Source organism: Myotis yumanensis, unplaced genomic scaffold (genome assembly GCF_028538775.1).
Source record: "Myotis yumanensis isolate MYYU_CA2020_CCGP unplaced genomic scaffold, mMyoYum1.0.hap1 SCAF_3, whole genome shotgun sequence".
Lineage (NCBI taxonomy): Eukaryota > Metazoa > Chordata > Mammalia > Chiroptera > Vespertilionidae > Myotis > Myotis yumanensis.
In genome coordinates, this window is record NW_027223754.1 from 121,806,619 (window position 1) to 121,819,310 (window position 12,692).

Below are 12,692 nucleotides of genomic sequence, written 5' to 3' on the forward strand. Positions count from 1 at the left end.
GAATTAAAAAGATCAGAATTCTCGCTTGCTTCATTTTGTGTCCCTAATCTACCAACCACAAAGATGTGCATACATTAGGTGCTTCATAAGTACTGTTAATAATAAGAGAGCAAACCGTCTTAGAAATAAAACCTCTTTCCTGGAAACCTCCAGAGCTCAAATAAAGTATTTCTCGGTGACAGGAAAACAGGAATCAAAATCAAGAAACCTGGATTCAGGCCTAGCCAGTTTGGCTTAGTGGATAGAGTGTTGGTCTGTGGACCGAAGGGTTCGATTCCAGTTAAGGGCACATATCTCGGTTGCAGGCTCCTCCCTGGCCTGGCCCCTAGTCAGGGCATATGCAGGAGGCAAACAATTGATGTGTTTCTCTCACCTAGATATTTCTGTCTTTCTGTCTCTCTTCCACTCTCACTAAAAAATCAATGGGAAAATATCCTCAGGTGAGGGAGGGAGGGAGGAAGGGAGGGAGGGAGGGAGGGAGGGAGGGAGGGAGGGAGGAAGGAAGGAAGGAAGGAAGGAAGGAAGGAAGGAAGGAAGGAAGGAAGGAAGGATAAAAGAAAGGAAGGAAGGAAGGAAGAGAAAAACTTGGATTCAGGTGTCAGTTTTACCAATAATTTTCTTAAGATTTTAAATCCTCCTGGATTGCGTTTCTTCAACGTCAGGTAGAGATGACAACAGCTATAGGTTATTTAGGCTAATATTTTTAAAATCTTTATTGTTGACACTTTATTAAGACTAAATTGGGAGCACATGGAAAAGCCAGGGCAGGACCCCAGGCCGTCACCACCACCAACCTTGCACTCTGTGAGGAAAGGAGCCCATATTTCTTCCTCAACTCTGTATCCCCAACATGAAGCACAGTCTGTGGCAGTGATGGCAAACCTATGACACACGTGTCAGAGGTGACAAGTGAACTCATTTTTTTGGTTGATTTTTCTTTGTGAAATGGCATTTAAATAAATAAAATAAATATCAAACATATAAGTCTTTGTTTTACTATGGTTGAAAATATCAGGGTTTTTCAAAATGCTGACACGCCGAGCTCAAAAGGTTCGCCATCACTGGTCTATGGGATGCCCTCAAATATTACTTGAATTGACTGCTTAAATAGGACTCTAAAATCAACAATCTTTCCACTGCACCAAGTACAAGCTCCATTCTATTAAGACTATTAGGAGGTTTCAATGAAGACAACAGATGGCAAAGTTCTTGATAAAGCCTAAAAGGCTAAGCAAAAGTAAGACACTTTGATATTTTTGTCATGCCAGTGTGACGACCAGTTTGTGGTCCTCTCCACCCCTTGATTGCCAGGATGCAGGAACACTGGCTTGTTCTTTCCCCAAGGCCTGTACTCATTCACATTTCCTCAGCCACCTGTGTGAGCACCAGGTTTCTTCAGCACCATCCTCCACCTTCAACGCCCTCCCCCCACCCCCGCAATGCAACCACCACACACCCAGACACACCTTCTCATCACCATCATCACTGAAATAACGGATCCTCTCCAAGACGACTCTGATGAGTTGCTCCTGCCAGCGATCATCATCAATAGCCACTAATGACTGACTCAAAAACTGAGGAAGAAGAAGGGAGAAGAGGACCACAAAGGTCAGTGGTAGGCTGTTCTGCCCCACAGAAGTGGGGTCAAGAAGAAGCAAGAGACAGGGGTTATGGCCTGTAAATATGGATAAAGAGGTGAAACACATGGTGGGAGTTAGGACTGTAGAATGATAATACAGTGACAATGATGGTAATGCCAATTACATGTGTGAAGTCCTTTCCAATTTACAAGGTCCTCTCTGATATCATCCTTTTTAATTATGTAAGGCAGGAGTTACTTCCATTTAACCAATGAAGAACCTGAGACATGCAAAGGCTAAATACCTTGCCCAAGGACATACAGCTAGGGCCCTTTCCCTGACTCCCCCTTGATATAGGGTTGTAAGGGTATGGAAGGGGGCTCAAGACTTAGCACATAGTCAGATACTCTGAGGCAGAGGCCAGGAGGCTAGGGGACCACAAAAAGAGGTTTGCTTGAGCAGTTAGGCCCTTGATCATGACCTCAGTCTCTGGGGGGATTGGGGCTATCCTCCCTCAGGTTCCTGAAGATGGGAAAGAAGGCAAGTGTGGAGGGAGGGAGGTCTTGGGGAGTGCTTACCCGGAACAGCCTGTCCTCCCACTCCTCCTGATTCAGGCTCTTCTCAGTATGATCTAGGAAAGGAGAGAGCATGGGGACCCACTCAACCGGAAGGTCCCAGCCAGGGAGAAGAAAACATTTAAGTACTATGCGGCACTCAGCCTATAAGGTAACTGCTCTCCCACTTTCCAGAGCCTCCAGAAGATGAATGACTTTCCAAAGGTCAAATACACACAGCTGACCAGTGTCAGAGCAAGGATACAAAACTGGTCTGTCTGTTTCCAAAGCCCACACTCTTCCCTGATCTTCTGCCCATAAGCAAGTGCAGGAGTCATTCTGGGAACCCTGGAGCCACAGAACTTTGGACTGTGTTTCTGCTCAGTTCACAACATTGCCCCCAAAAGCAGACCCATCCAATAGCACCTCAAAGGGACAGAGAGACTGGTTCCAGTTCTCCTCACCCCAAGGAAGGTCCATCCTGCACCTGAGGACGCCATCTCTTTTGGAGTCTGGCCACTGTCCCAGCTTCATTCCTCCCCCTGCTAACCAAGCCCTTACCATCCAGTATCTCCAACATCTGTGGGATCACCTTCCTCCACAGCTGGCCAACACTGTGGTTTAGAACAGGATGCAGAGAAGTGATAGGGTGCAGGGCAGATAGTAGCCTCAGAGAGCTTGTACCAAACTCCTTTTCCCTGTAGGGCTTCCGGGAACACATCTGAGAAGCAAGCAGGAGGCAGAGAAAATATTTAAAAGAAGAGAAGAAAGAAAATGAAAGCAAATCCATAGAATGGTAGAGCTGGAGGTTAGGCCCTGCCCATTCTTTGCCACCTGTTGAACTCCTACATCCTCCCAGATGCTCTGGAAACATCACCTCTTCTGTGATGCCTTCCTGCCTCCTGGAGACCATGTCAGCCTGTTGCTCTTCTAAGTCCCGTTGCACCTTTTGTATTCATGTATTAGTACCTTTGTCACACTAGACTACAGATAGCTATTCCCACACTTGTCTTCCCCACTAAGTCTGTGAACACCTCAAGGGTAGGTCTACCTTTGTCATTCCAAGTGTGCATATTTCTAGCACATAATGTCTGGGCTAATAGAGAAACTCAAAACAGAGATCCAGAAAGGTATGTGGGCTTGTCCACGGTCAACAGAGAGCAGCTCACAATATGGCCACAGAGGAGAAAGGCAAGCCTTTCCCGTTGCCCACATCCTCATCTCGAGGCCTCACCACTATGCTCCCAGGTCCCTCCTCCATGCTCTTTGGCCCCTATCTCATTATTCCATACCCAGCATAATGCCTGAGACAAAGTAGTAACCAGGTCTTTGTGAAATGAGTGGATGGATGGATGGGTTGATGAGTGGATGGAAGAATATATGACTGTAGTACTCATTCTGGCATCACTTACCAGAAGATGGGTCAGGAGTCTCTGAGGGGAAATGTATTCGATAGCTAAGTTAGAGAGAGGATAAAAGAAGAGGACAGTGTCAGTGCACACTTCAGGATGCTCAACCCCCAGCCTCCACGGGCAGCTCCCCATCAGTACTTTAGACGAGGAGAAAGAGCAAAGAGGAGAGGGAACATCAGTGTCAATGCCACGGGAGGTGTGACATTTTGATTCAGACTAAAACACAAACCATTATATCTTCAGCCTTTAAAAACACACACACACCAATGGTATGCTGAACAGACATCCTAACTCTAACCCTAAGTCCCACTGGGGTTAGAGGTCAGGGTTGGGGTGAGCACAGAGTGAGGCTCAGAGTTAGGGCAAAGGAAGAACTAAGGGTCAGGAGTGTGTGTATTATTGCTTTGTAATTAACAATGTTTGTACATCTTGAATCAAGTGTTTTATAATGAGGAGTGAAGGCAAGAAGGAACTGTGACTTTGAGAGGCATCCCCTTTTCATTCATGAAGCCAAATGGCCTTAAGTAGTTGCCTTACTCTTCCCATCATGGCCCAAGCATGGGACCTACAACCCCATCTCCAGCATCCTCTTCATCCTCTTCCCCACACCCATCACCCCTGAAGTGTCTCAGCCAGCCCCCCACTACAACAGTCCATGCCCACAAACAGACTTAATTTTCACAGTGAGCACCTCTCCACAGGCTGCCCCACCCTTGTACTTACGATCCTGGTGAAAGCTGCTGAGGTAAGGAACCTGGCCCAGGGAACAGGCCTTCAGAGCCATTTGTGTGGCTGCCTTACACAGAGGCACAAAGGCCAAGGTGTTGTTGGGCTCACACACCAATGTGACCAGTTTGGGCAAAGATACCTGGCAGGAGATGTGGCAAGAATTTCAATGCCAAGCCCCAAGTCAGCCCGTCATCAGTCTCCAACCCCAAGACCTTGTCTCCCTTCCGGACCGAGTATTTGAGGCCTGTATACAGATCCCCCTTAACCCATTCATATCCATTCTCTCCCTTCTCTCCCTCTTCTTTCTCTCTCCCCCACCCCCAACCCCTCACTGCATGTTGGAAAAGTATAACCAAGGTCCTGATTAAACTTATAGCAGGCATAAGTTGACTTGACAGATGAGGACTTCTTGAAATTTGGAATGTGTGACTTGTAATCACCTTTGTGAGGAACCTTCCAGAGTCAAAGACATGCTGAAGGTCAGGAGGCAGAGCTCACTGGGAGGGAGAGTGAATCTTAAGTCCTTTTCCTCCCACAACACAGCCCTTTCCTCAGCTCTGATGCAAATCAGTTCATATGAGCCTCCCAGAATCCCTGGAGGTTGCTGAGAACAGTCAGGAAATATAACCACCCCCCTTTTTAAAAAAAGAAGACACTGCAGCTGGGAGAACAAGTTATTCAAGATTTTACAGCTAGAAAACTGGCTGATCAGGACTCAGACTCTGGCTTCCAGATCCACACCCAGTGACCCTCCTTTGCTGCACTGAGCACTTCTCAGTGGAACCCCAGGCACTTGTAGGGAATGAAATGCAGGTGGGTTGAGGGGACAGAGAAACCACAAGGCATTTGATGGAAGGGGAAGGTGGGAGGCAGTCGGGGGTGGGGCCAGGGTCAGGGTAGTGATCTGGGGAGCCAGGGGAGGAGGAAATGGAGAGGCCTGTTTGGCCCTAGCTGTTTATACCATCTGTAGGATTCTGGAACACATTATTCGGATGTCCTCTTCATTCTAGGATAAGAAAAGGAAAGATTTAAATATAAAACCAATGCTAGCTAAGTCTCTGGGTTCACGGCCTTCCCTGGCTCACTGCTTAGGGTTTTACTGGCCAAAGACCCTTCACATGTGCCAGGCATACCCTCCTGTTTCCCTCCTGCTCCCAACCCTGCCTTCCTCTTGTTCTATCCCCTGAGGTGTGCTCCCATCCTCGGTCCCCTCCCTGCCTAGTCCCTTGCTCACTGATGAGTCAGTCTCCACAAGCTTGATGATATAGCTGATTAGAGCGTTCCCCTGGGGCAAGGCCAAGTAGTTATGCTGGCCCAGCATCTCAATGAAGTGCACGAGGACCTTCGGCACCTGTGGAGTCACAGATCATCACATGACAAGACAGAAAGGAATGTCAGGGACTGCCCAGTGTGACCCTCCATAATCCAGGTGAGGACACAGAGGACCAAGGCAGGTGAGGGGATCAGATCTCCTGACACCAAACCCAGTGAGACTCTACAGTGGGCTCTCAATAATGACAGACCACAAGCCACTAACCCTGACCACTTCTGTACTTTGCCCTGAAGTTCTAACCGCTTCAGCTCCAACCACCTCCCTGGAGAACTCTAAGTACTTACCTTGCCCTCACCTTATTTCCCCAGAGATATGAAAATTAGCAGGAATGTTGTATTGGGGGAGAATCTGAGTCCCAGAAAGTCCCATGGTCTGGCCTTCCTAGGGAAAGCCAGGAACAAATCCCACAAGTCCTGAGGGCCCATCCCTCAAGATTCCAAGCTTTCCATTAACCTTCTGAGGATGTATTTTTAGGGATAATGCCATTGTCGTGCATTTGGTACCCCAAACCACTGCTCCCCTCCTCTCCTGTTCCCCTATCCCGTGTGATCTAGAACTGAAGCAGTCTCTGCTGTCTCCAGCCCTGTCTGAAGAGCTTCTTAAAAAATATGGTTTCTCACGAAATATTGAGTCAGCAATTTGAAAGATAAGGTAGCAGAAAACACCTAATTAGAATAGCAAAAAAAAAAAAAAATGAGGATAGTTTAGGGGCATCTGGTACAACATCAAGGGAAGTGCAGAGAGTCCCGAACACAATGAACCCAAAGAGGCCCTCGCTAAAACACATCATAATTAAATGCAGAAGGTTAAAGACAGAGAATCTTAAAAGCAGCAAGAGAAAAACAGTTAGTTACCTACAAGGGAGCTCCCATAAGACTGTCAGCTGATTTCTAAGTGGGAACTTTGCTTGCCAGAAGGGACTGGCAAGATATATTCAAAGTGATGAAAAGCAAAGACCTACAACCAAAATCACTCTAACCAGCAAGGCTGTCCTTTAGAATCCAAGGAGAGATAAGGCTTCCAAGACAAGAAAAAGCTAAAGGAGCTCATCAACACCAAATCAATATTACAAGAAATGTTAAAGGGACTTCTTTAAGGAGAAGAAGAAAGGAATATCAAAAATATGAATAATTAAATGGCAATAAGTACATATCTATCAACAATTACTTTAAATGCAAGTGAATTAAGTGCTCCAATCAAAAGACATAGGATGGTTGAATGGATACGAAAACAAGACGCTTACATATGCTATTTGCAAGAGAGCCACTTCAGGTCAAAAGACACATACACAGACTGAAAATAAAGGGGTGGAAAAAGGTATTTCTTGAAAATGGTAACAAAACTAAAATAGCTGGAGTACCAATACTTATATCAGACTAAATAGACTTTAAAACAAAGACTATATGGAGAGCCAAAGGAGGACCCAGCAATTTCACTTTTGGATATTTATCTGAAGAAACCCAAAACACTAAATTGAAATGTCATATACATCCATAAGTTTCTTGCAGCATTATTTATAACTAGAGGCCTGGTGCACAAAAATTTGTGCACTCTGGGCAGGGGGGTCCCTCAGCCCGGCCTGTGCCCTCTCACATTCTGGGACCCCTCAGGGGATGACCACCTACTGGTTTAGGCCTGCTCCCCAGGGGATTGGGCCTAAGCTGGCAATCAGACATCCCTCTGGCAGCCCGGCAGCCCTCAGTGGATGTCCACTTGCCAGCGGGGAGCAGACCTAAGCTGCAGTCAGACATCCTTAGCGCTGCTGAGGAGGCAGGAGAGGCTCACACCACCACTGCTATACTGGCAGCCATCAGCCTGGCTTGTGGCTGAGCAGAGCTCCCCCATGTGGGAGCCCACTGACCACCAAAGGGCAGCTCCTGCATTGAGCGTCTGCCCCCTGGTGGTCAGTGTGTGTCATACTGCCCAGTCATTCCCAGGCTTTCTGCTGTTAGGGTCAGTTTGCATATTACCCTTTTATTATACAGGATAGAGGCCTGGTGCATGGGTGGGGGCCGGCTGGTTTGCCCTGAAGGGTGTCCCGGATCAGGGTGGGGGTCCCGCTTGGGTACCTGGCCAGCCTGGATGAGGGGCTGATGGCTGTTTTCAGGCTGACCAGCGACTGAAGCTCCCAGCCTCTACTTTTTTTCTTTTCTTTTTTTATTCTGGGATTTATTTACCTTCTATAATTGAAACTTTGTTGCCGTCACAGGAGCTGAGAGCTGGCTCCTACTCGCTCCCGCTCTGAGGCCACAGCCTGCTGAAAGTAGGTATCTGGGGTTTGTTTAGCTTCTATAATTGAAACTTTGTTGCTTTTGGAGCGCAGAGCCGGGCCGCGGCAGGCGGGGAACCTTGGCTTCCTCCATCACTGGAGCAAGAAAGCCTGCTCATTTCAGCTGCATGGCTGCCGGCCGCCATCTTGGTTGGGTTAATTTGCATATCTCGCTGATTAGCCAATGGGAGGCATAGCGAAGGTAAGGTAAATTACCATGTTTGTCTATTATTAGATAGGATAGCCAAGATCTGGAAGCAACCTAAGTGTCCATCAATAGAGGAATGGGTAAAGAAGAAGTGGTACATATATACAATGGAATATGACTCAACCCTTAAAAAGAATGAAATCTGGCCATTGGCAGCATGGATAGAGCTAGAGGGTGTTGTACTGAGTGAAATAAGTCAAACAGAGAAAGACAAATGCAATATGATTTCACTTAGTTGTGGAATCTAAAACACAAAATAAATGAACAAGCAGAACTGAGATGGACCCATAGACACAGAAAACATTTTATAGTTGGCAAATGGGAGGGGAGTGGATGGATGGATGAAAAGGTGAAGGAATTAAGAAGTACAAATTGGTAATTATACAATAGTCATGGGATGTAAAGTACAGCATAGGGAACATAGTCAATAATTTTGTAATAACTATTCTGGGTGTATACTAGCTTTATTGGGTGATCACTTCATAAGTTATATAAATAAATGTCTAATCCCTAGGAAATGCATGTGAAACTAATATAATATTGTATATCAACTGTAATTGAATAAAATTTTTAAAGAAAGAATTTACATATATATATAAAGGAAACATAAGCATATATTGATAATATATATATCTTCTCAAACCACATGCAAGATGTGATGTTTCAGGACTTCTCTCCCTAAGAAAACTGTGAATTCTCCGGGGGCAAAATTAATATCTTTCAGAGCTCCATGTCCCTACTGGGCTCACCACAGTATTGCCCACAGAAAAGGCTCAGAAAATAGGAAGCAACCACCTGTTCACTTCTCAAACCTTTCTCAGGTTTTGACAAGCCCAAATGTAACCCATGGGCAGAAGTCTGAGGCCAGAACTAGATTGGCAAGGGGGCCTTACCTCTCTCTTCATTCCCCCAAACCTTCCCCTCTCCATCTTACCACACCTCAAGTTCTCAAAACACCAACTGCCCTCCCAGCCCCAACATTCTGCCATTCTGCTCACTGGTTTGAGGTCCTCCTGAATCACCAGAATGGTTGAATTCAGTACCATGCGCTGCAGCTTCTTGGTCTGAGGCACTAGAGGAAAGACAGACATGTGGAGCAGTCAGTCTCCTTCCTCCCTCTTTGTTGCTTTGGGAGGCATGAGAAGACAGACAGCCAGGAGAAATTTTAGATACAGTCCTGCTCTTCAAGGCCAGATCAAACCCAAGAGGCTATCTCCACCACCCCTCTGCTTCAAAGCAGACTAAAAGTGACCTAAAACAGTATTTCAGCAAGCTAGCACTTGCCCCTCAGAGCTTGCCAGGCTCCCACAGCTGACCACACAAGTCTACCTCATTGGCGGAGCTGTTCTGCTCACCCTCTGCCTATCTCAACCTTTAGAACTGCCAGCACTGCTCTTCTGTGTGAATTCCTTCTGCTGACTCACAGTCTCCTTTCTACTCTCAGCACAGTTCCTACACAGAGTCTGTCCCATCTCCTGACTGATGCCTTCTCCATCCCTGTTGCCCATTGCCATCACATTTAAGTAACTTATCACCTATTATCCTGAATACTTTTGCTGTGTGAAAAGTCTCATCTTCCCTAAATGACTGAGCTCCTCAGAACAAGGACCATGTCTTATTTATGTGTGTATTTTCTGTGCTTCGTACTGTTAATCACACAGCAATGTTTTGATGGACACTTGATTGAAGTTAAAACCTACAATCCAAGATATGTTTTGTCCTTTAATTCTCACTAAAAATGGCTAAAGGTAGGAATTGATGTTACCTACATTTTTAGTTTTTATAATCCTCACCCAAAGGATATGTTGTTTTTATTTTATTGAAAGGGGGGGGGGGGGGAGAGAGAGAGAGAGAGATCAATTTGAGAGAAACATTGATCAATCACTTCCCATATGCCCCTGATCTGAAAACACACCAGCGACACAGCAACATAGGTATGTGCCCTGACCGGGAATTGAACCCACAATCTTTTTTTTTTTTTTTTTTTTGTAACTTGGATTTTTTTTTTTTTTAAATCTTTATTGTTCAGATTATTACATTTGTTCCTCTTTTTTCCCCCCATAACTCCCCTCCTTCCAGCTCCCACCCCACCCTCCACCCTCACTCCCCACCCACTGAGTTCATCCATAGGTGCATGATTTTTGTCCAGTCACTTCCCGCATCTCCCACACCCCTTTTCCCCCAAGAATAGTCAGTCCATTCCCTTTCTATGTCCCTGATTCATTATAGTCACCAGTTCATTCTGTACATCAGGTTATTCATTCACTTGATTCTTAGATTCATTTGTTGATAGATGCATATTTGTTGTTCATAATTTGTATCTTTACCTTTTTCTTCTTCTTCCTCTTCTTAAAGGATACCTTTCAGCATTTCATATAATACTGGTTTGGTGGTGATGAACTCCTTTAGTTTTTCCTTATCTGTGAAGCTCTTTATCTGACCTTCAATTCTGAATGATAGCTTTGCTGGATAAAGTAATCTTGGTTGTAGGTTCTTGGTATTCAGCACTTTGAATATTTCTTGCCATTCCCTTCTGGCCTGCAAAGTTTCTGTTGAGAAATCAGCTGACAGTCGTATGGGTATTCCCTTGTAGGTAATTGAGCCTCTTTCTCTTGCTGCTTTTAAGATTTTCTCTTTGTCTTTTGCTCTTGGCATTTTAATGATGATGTGTCTTGGTGTGGTCCTCTTTGGATTCCTTTTGTTTGGGGTTCTCTGCGCTTCTTGGACCTGTAAGTCCATTTCTTTCTCCAGGTGGGGGAAGTTTTCTGCCATTATTTCTTGAAATAGGTTTTCAATATCTTGCTGTCTCTCATCTTCTGGCACTCCAATGACTCTGATATTAGTCCGCTTAAAGCTGTCCCAGAGGCTCCTTACACTATCTTCACACTTTCGGATTCTTTTTTCATTTTGCTTTTCCAATTGGGTGTTTTTTGTCGAATCTTTGTTTTGATTCTTGTGCTCCTCTGGTCTGCTATTGGGTATAATATTCTTTATTTCAGTCCGTGTATGCTTACTTTCTAATTTCTTTATCGTAGCATCGAGGGTCTCATTAGTTTTCGTGAGGCTCTGCACAAATTTATGGCAAGCCCTCAAAATTGCGATTCTTAGCTCCATATCCTCCATTTCTGTCATGTTTTTTTGTCTCCGCATCTTTTATGCTTTCTTGGTGCACCCCCTTGTGGTCTTTGTGCGCAGTCTTGTTCTAGCCAAGCCTTAATTGTTGTAGTTAACACTAGAGGGATTTGACCACCAGGCCGACTTGAACCCACAATCTTGTGGTGTATAGAATGACAGTCCACCAAACTGAGCCACCCAGCCAAGACAACTCCATTTTTCAAATGAGGAAATAGAGATTCAGACTAAAAGTAATCTGCCCCAGTTTGCACAGCTATTAAGAGTCAAAATCAGGATTTGAACCCACTGAGTTTACGTTGAGTTTAAAGCTGTGCTTTTTTATGGTGGGAAAAAAAGAGGAACCAATGTAATAATCTGAACAATAAAGATTGAATTAAAAAAAATAAATCTGTGCTTTTAACTACTAAATGGGACTGTCTGCCAGAGCAAGGAGATTTCCTGAGCAAGAAGATCCCTAGGACCAGGCTTGTTTCCTACTCACATTCCTGGAACACATCTGTGAACGCTTGAAGGGCTGATTCCATCTTCTCTGGATCACAGGATTCCATGGCGGTTAGTAATAGGGATACCATCTGATCCTGGTATAACTTGGCTATTAGAGGGCATGAATAAAGGGAGTCAGGGGTATGTTTAAGTGGGAGGTGGTGTGTAGAAGTAAATCATGCTCACAGCAAACCACTGATGCCATGGGCTGGATAAATTAGGGTCTATTAGGTTGGAGAAAAGAAGCAGGAAGAAAGAGAGCCAGTGTTTGTCCAGCATTTACCATGTGCCACGCTTAGGGGCAGATGCTTTTCCTAACCTAAGCCTGTCCCGCCCCTGCCCCACCATATGCTCACCAATTAGGTCAGAACCTCTTTCGTGACCATCAGTGCTCTAATCACAGTATCACCTTTTTGAGCTCAGATCACCAAAGGAGACCGGGAAGCCAATCCCAGGGGAAGGAAGTGGTAGCAAAAGGGATAGGGAAGGGAGAATGTCTATGCCCTTGGAGATTCATTGAATTTCAGGCAAACTTTACATGGATTACTTTGCATCTTGTCTTAAGAAAAGAAGGCGGTCTTGGGAACCTAGCCTCCCATGGAGTACAAAATCCCCGGGCCTATACCTGGGGTTAGAAAAATGTGTGGACTTACCCATGATGAAGAAAGCCCTCAGGGCGAGGCTGTGGTTCTCCACAGAGTGAGGGTCTGCTGGGTTCACTCCTTCACAAAGCTGTGGGGAGACCAAGGGCATCAGACCTGGGAGCACTGAAAAATCTGGGGCTCTGGGCATGGATGGAGAAACTGAGGTATGCAGCCAGAAAAAGTGCGGCACTTGCCCATAAGGAGGACGTGAAAATAGGACCCAGGAATACACCTACACAGCCCCAAAGAAAAGAAGACAGTGGCCAGCAAATATATGGACGGTAACACCTTTTAACAAAATGTTCAATTGTCCTCTTCCTCCTCTAGGCTACAACACAGAGGGCC

At 45.5% G+C, this 12,692-nt stretch overlaps 2 protein-coding genes across 2 annotated transcripts in view; both read right to left on the reverse strand.

Annotated features, from left to right (window-relative positions):
- The window catches only part of LOC139005263 (maestro heat-like repeat-containing protein family member 1), a 42,415-nt gene extending 39,641 nt beyond the window's left edge, over nucleotides 1–2,774 (reverse strand). Inside the window, exons 1-3 of the mRNA XM_070407559.1 lie at nucleotides 2,696–2,774; nucleotides 2,159–2,211; nucleotides 1,467–1,574 (exon numbers count right to left, since the gene is read on the reverse strand). Coding sequence (XP_070263660.1) covers nucleotides 1,467–1,574; nucleotides 2,159–2,211; nucleotides 2,696–2,714 — 180 coding nt within the window. The 5' untranslated portion in view covers nucleotides 2,715–2,774. The remainder of the gene's footprint in view (nucleotides 1–1,466; nucleotides 1,575–2,158; nucleotides 2,212–2,695) is intronic.
- Nucleotides 1–12,692, reverse strand: part of LOC139006820 (maestro heat-like repeat-containing protein family member 1) — a 229,751-nt gene that overhangs the window by 171,121 nt on the left and 45,938 nt on the right. The window lies entirely within an intron of this gene.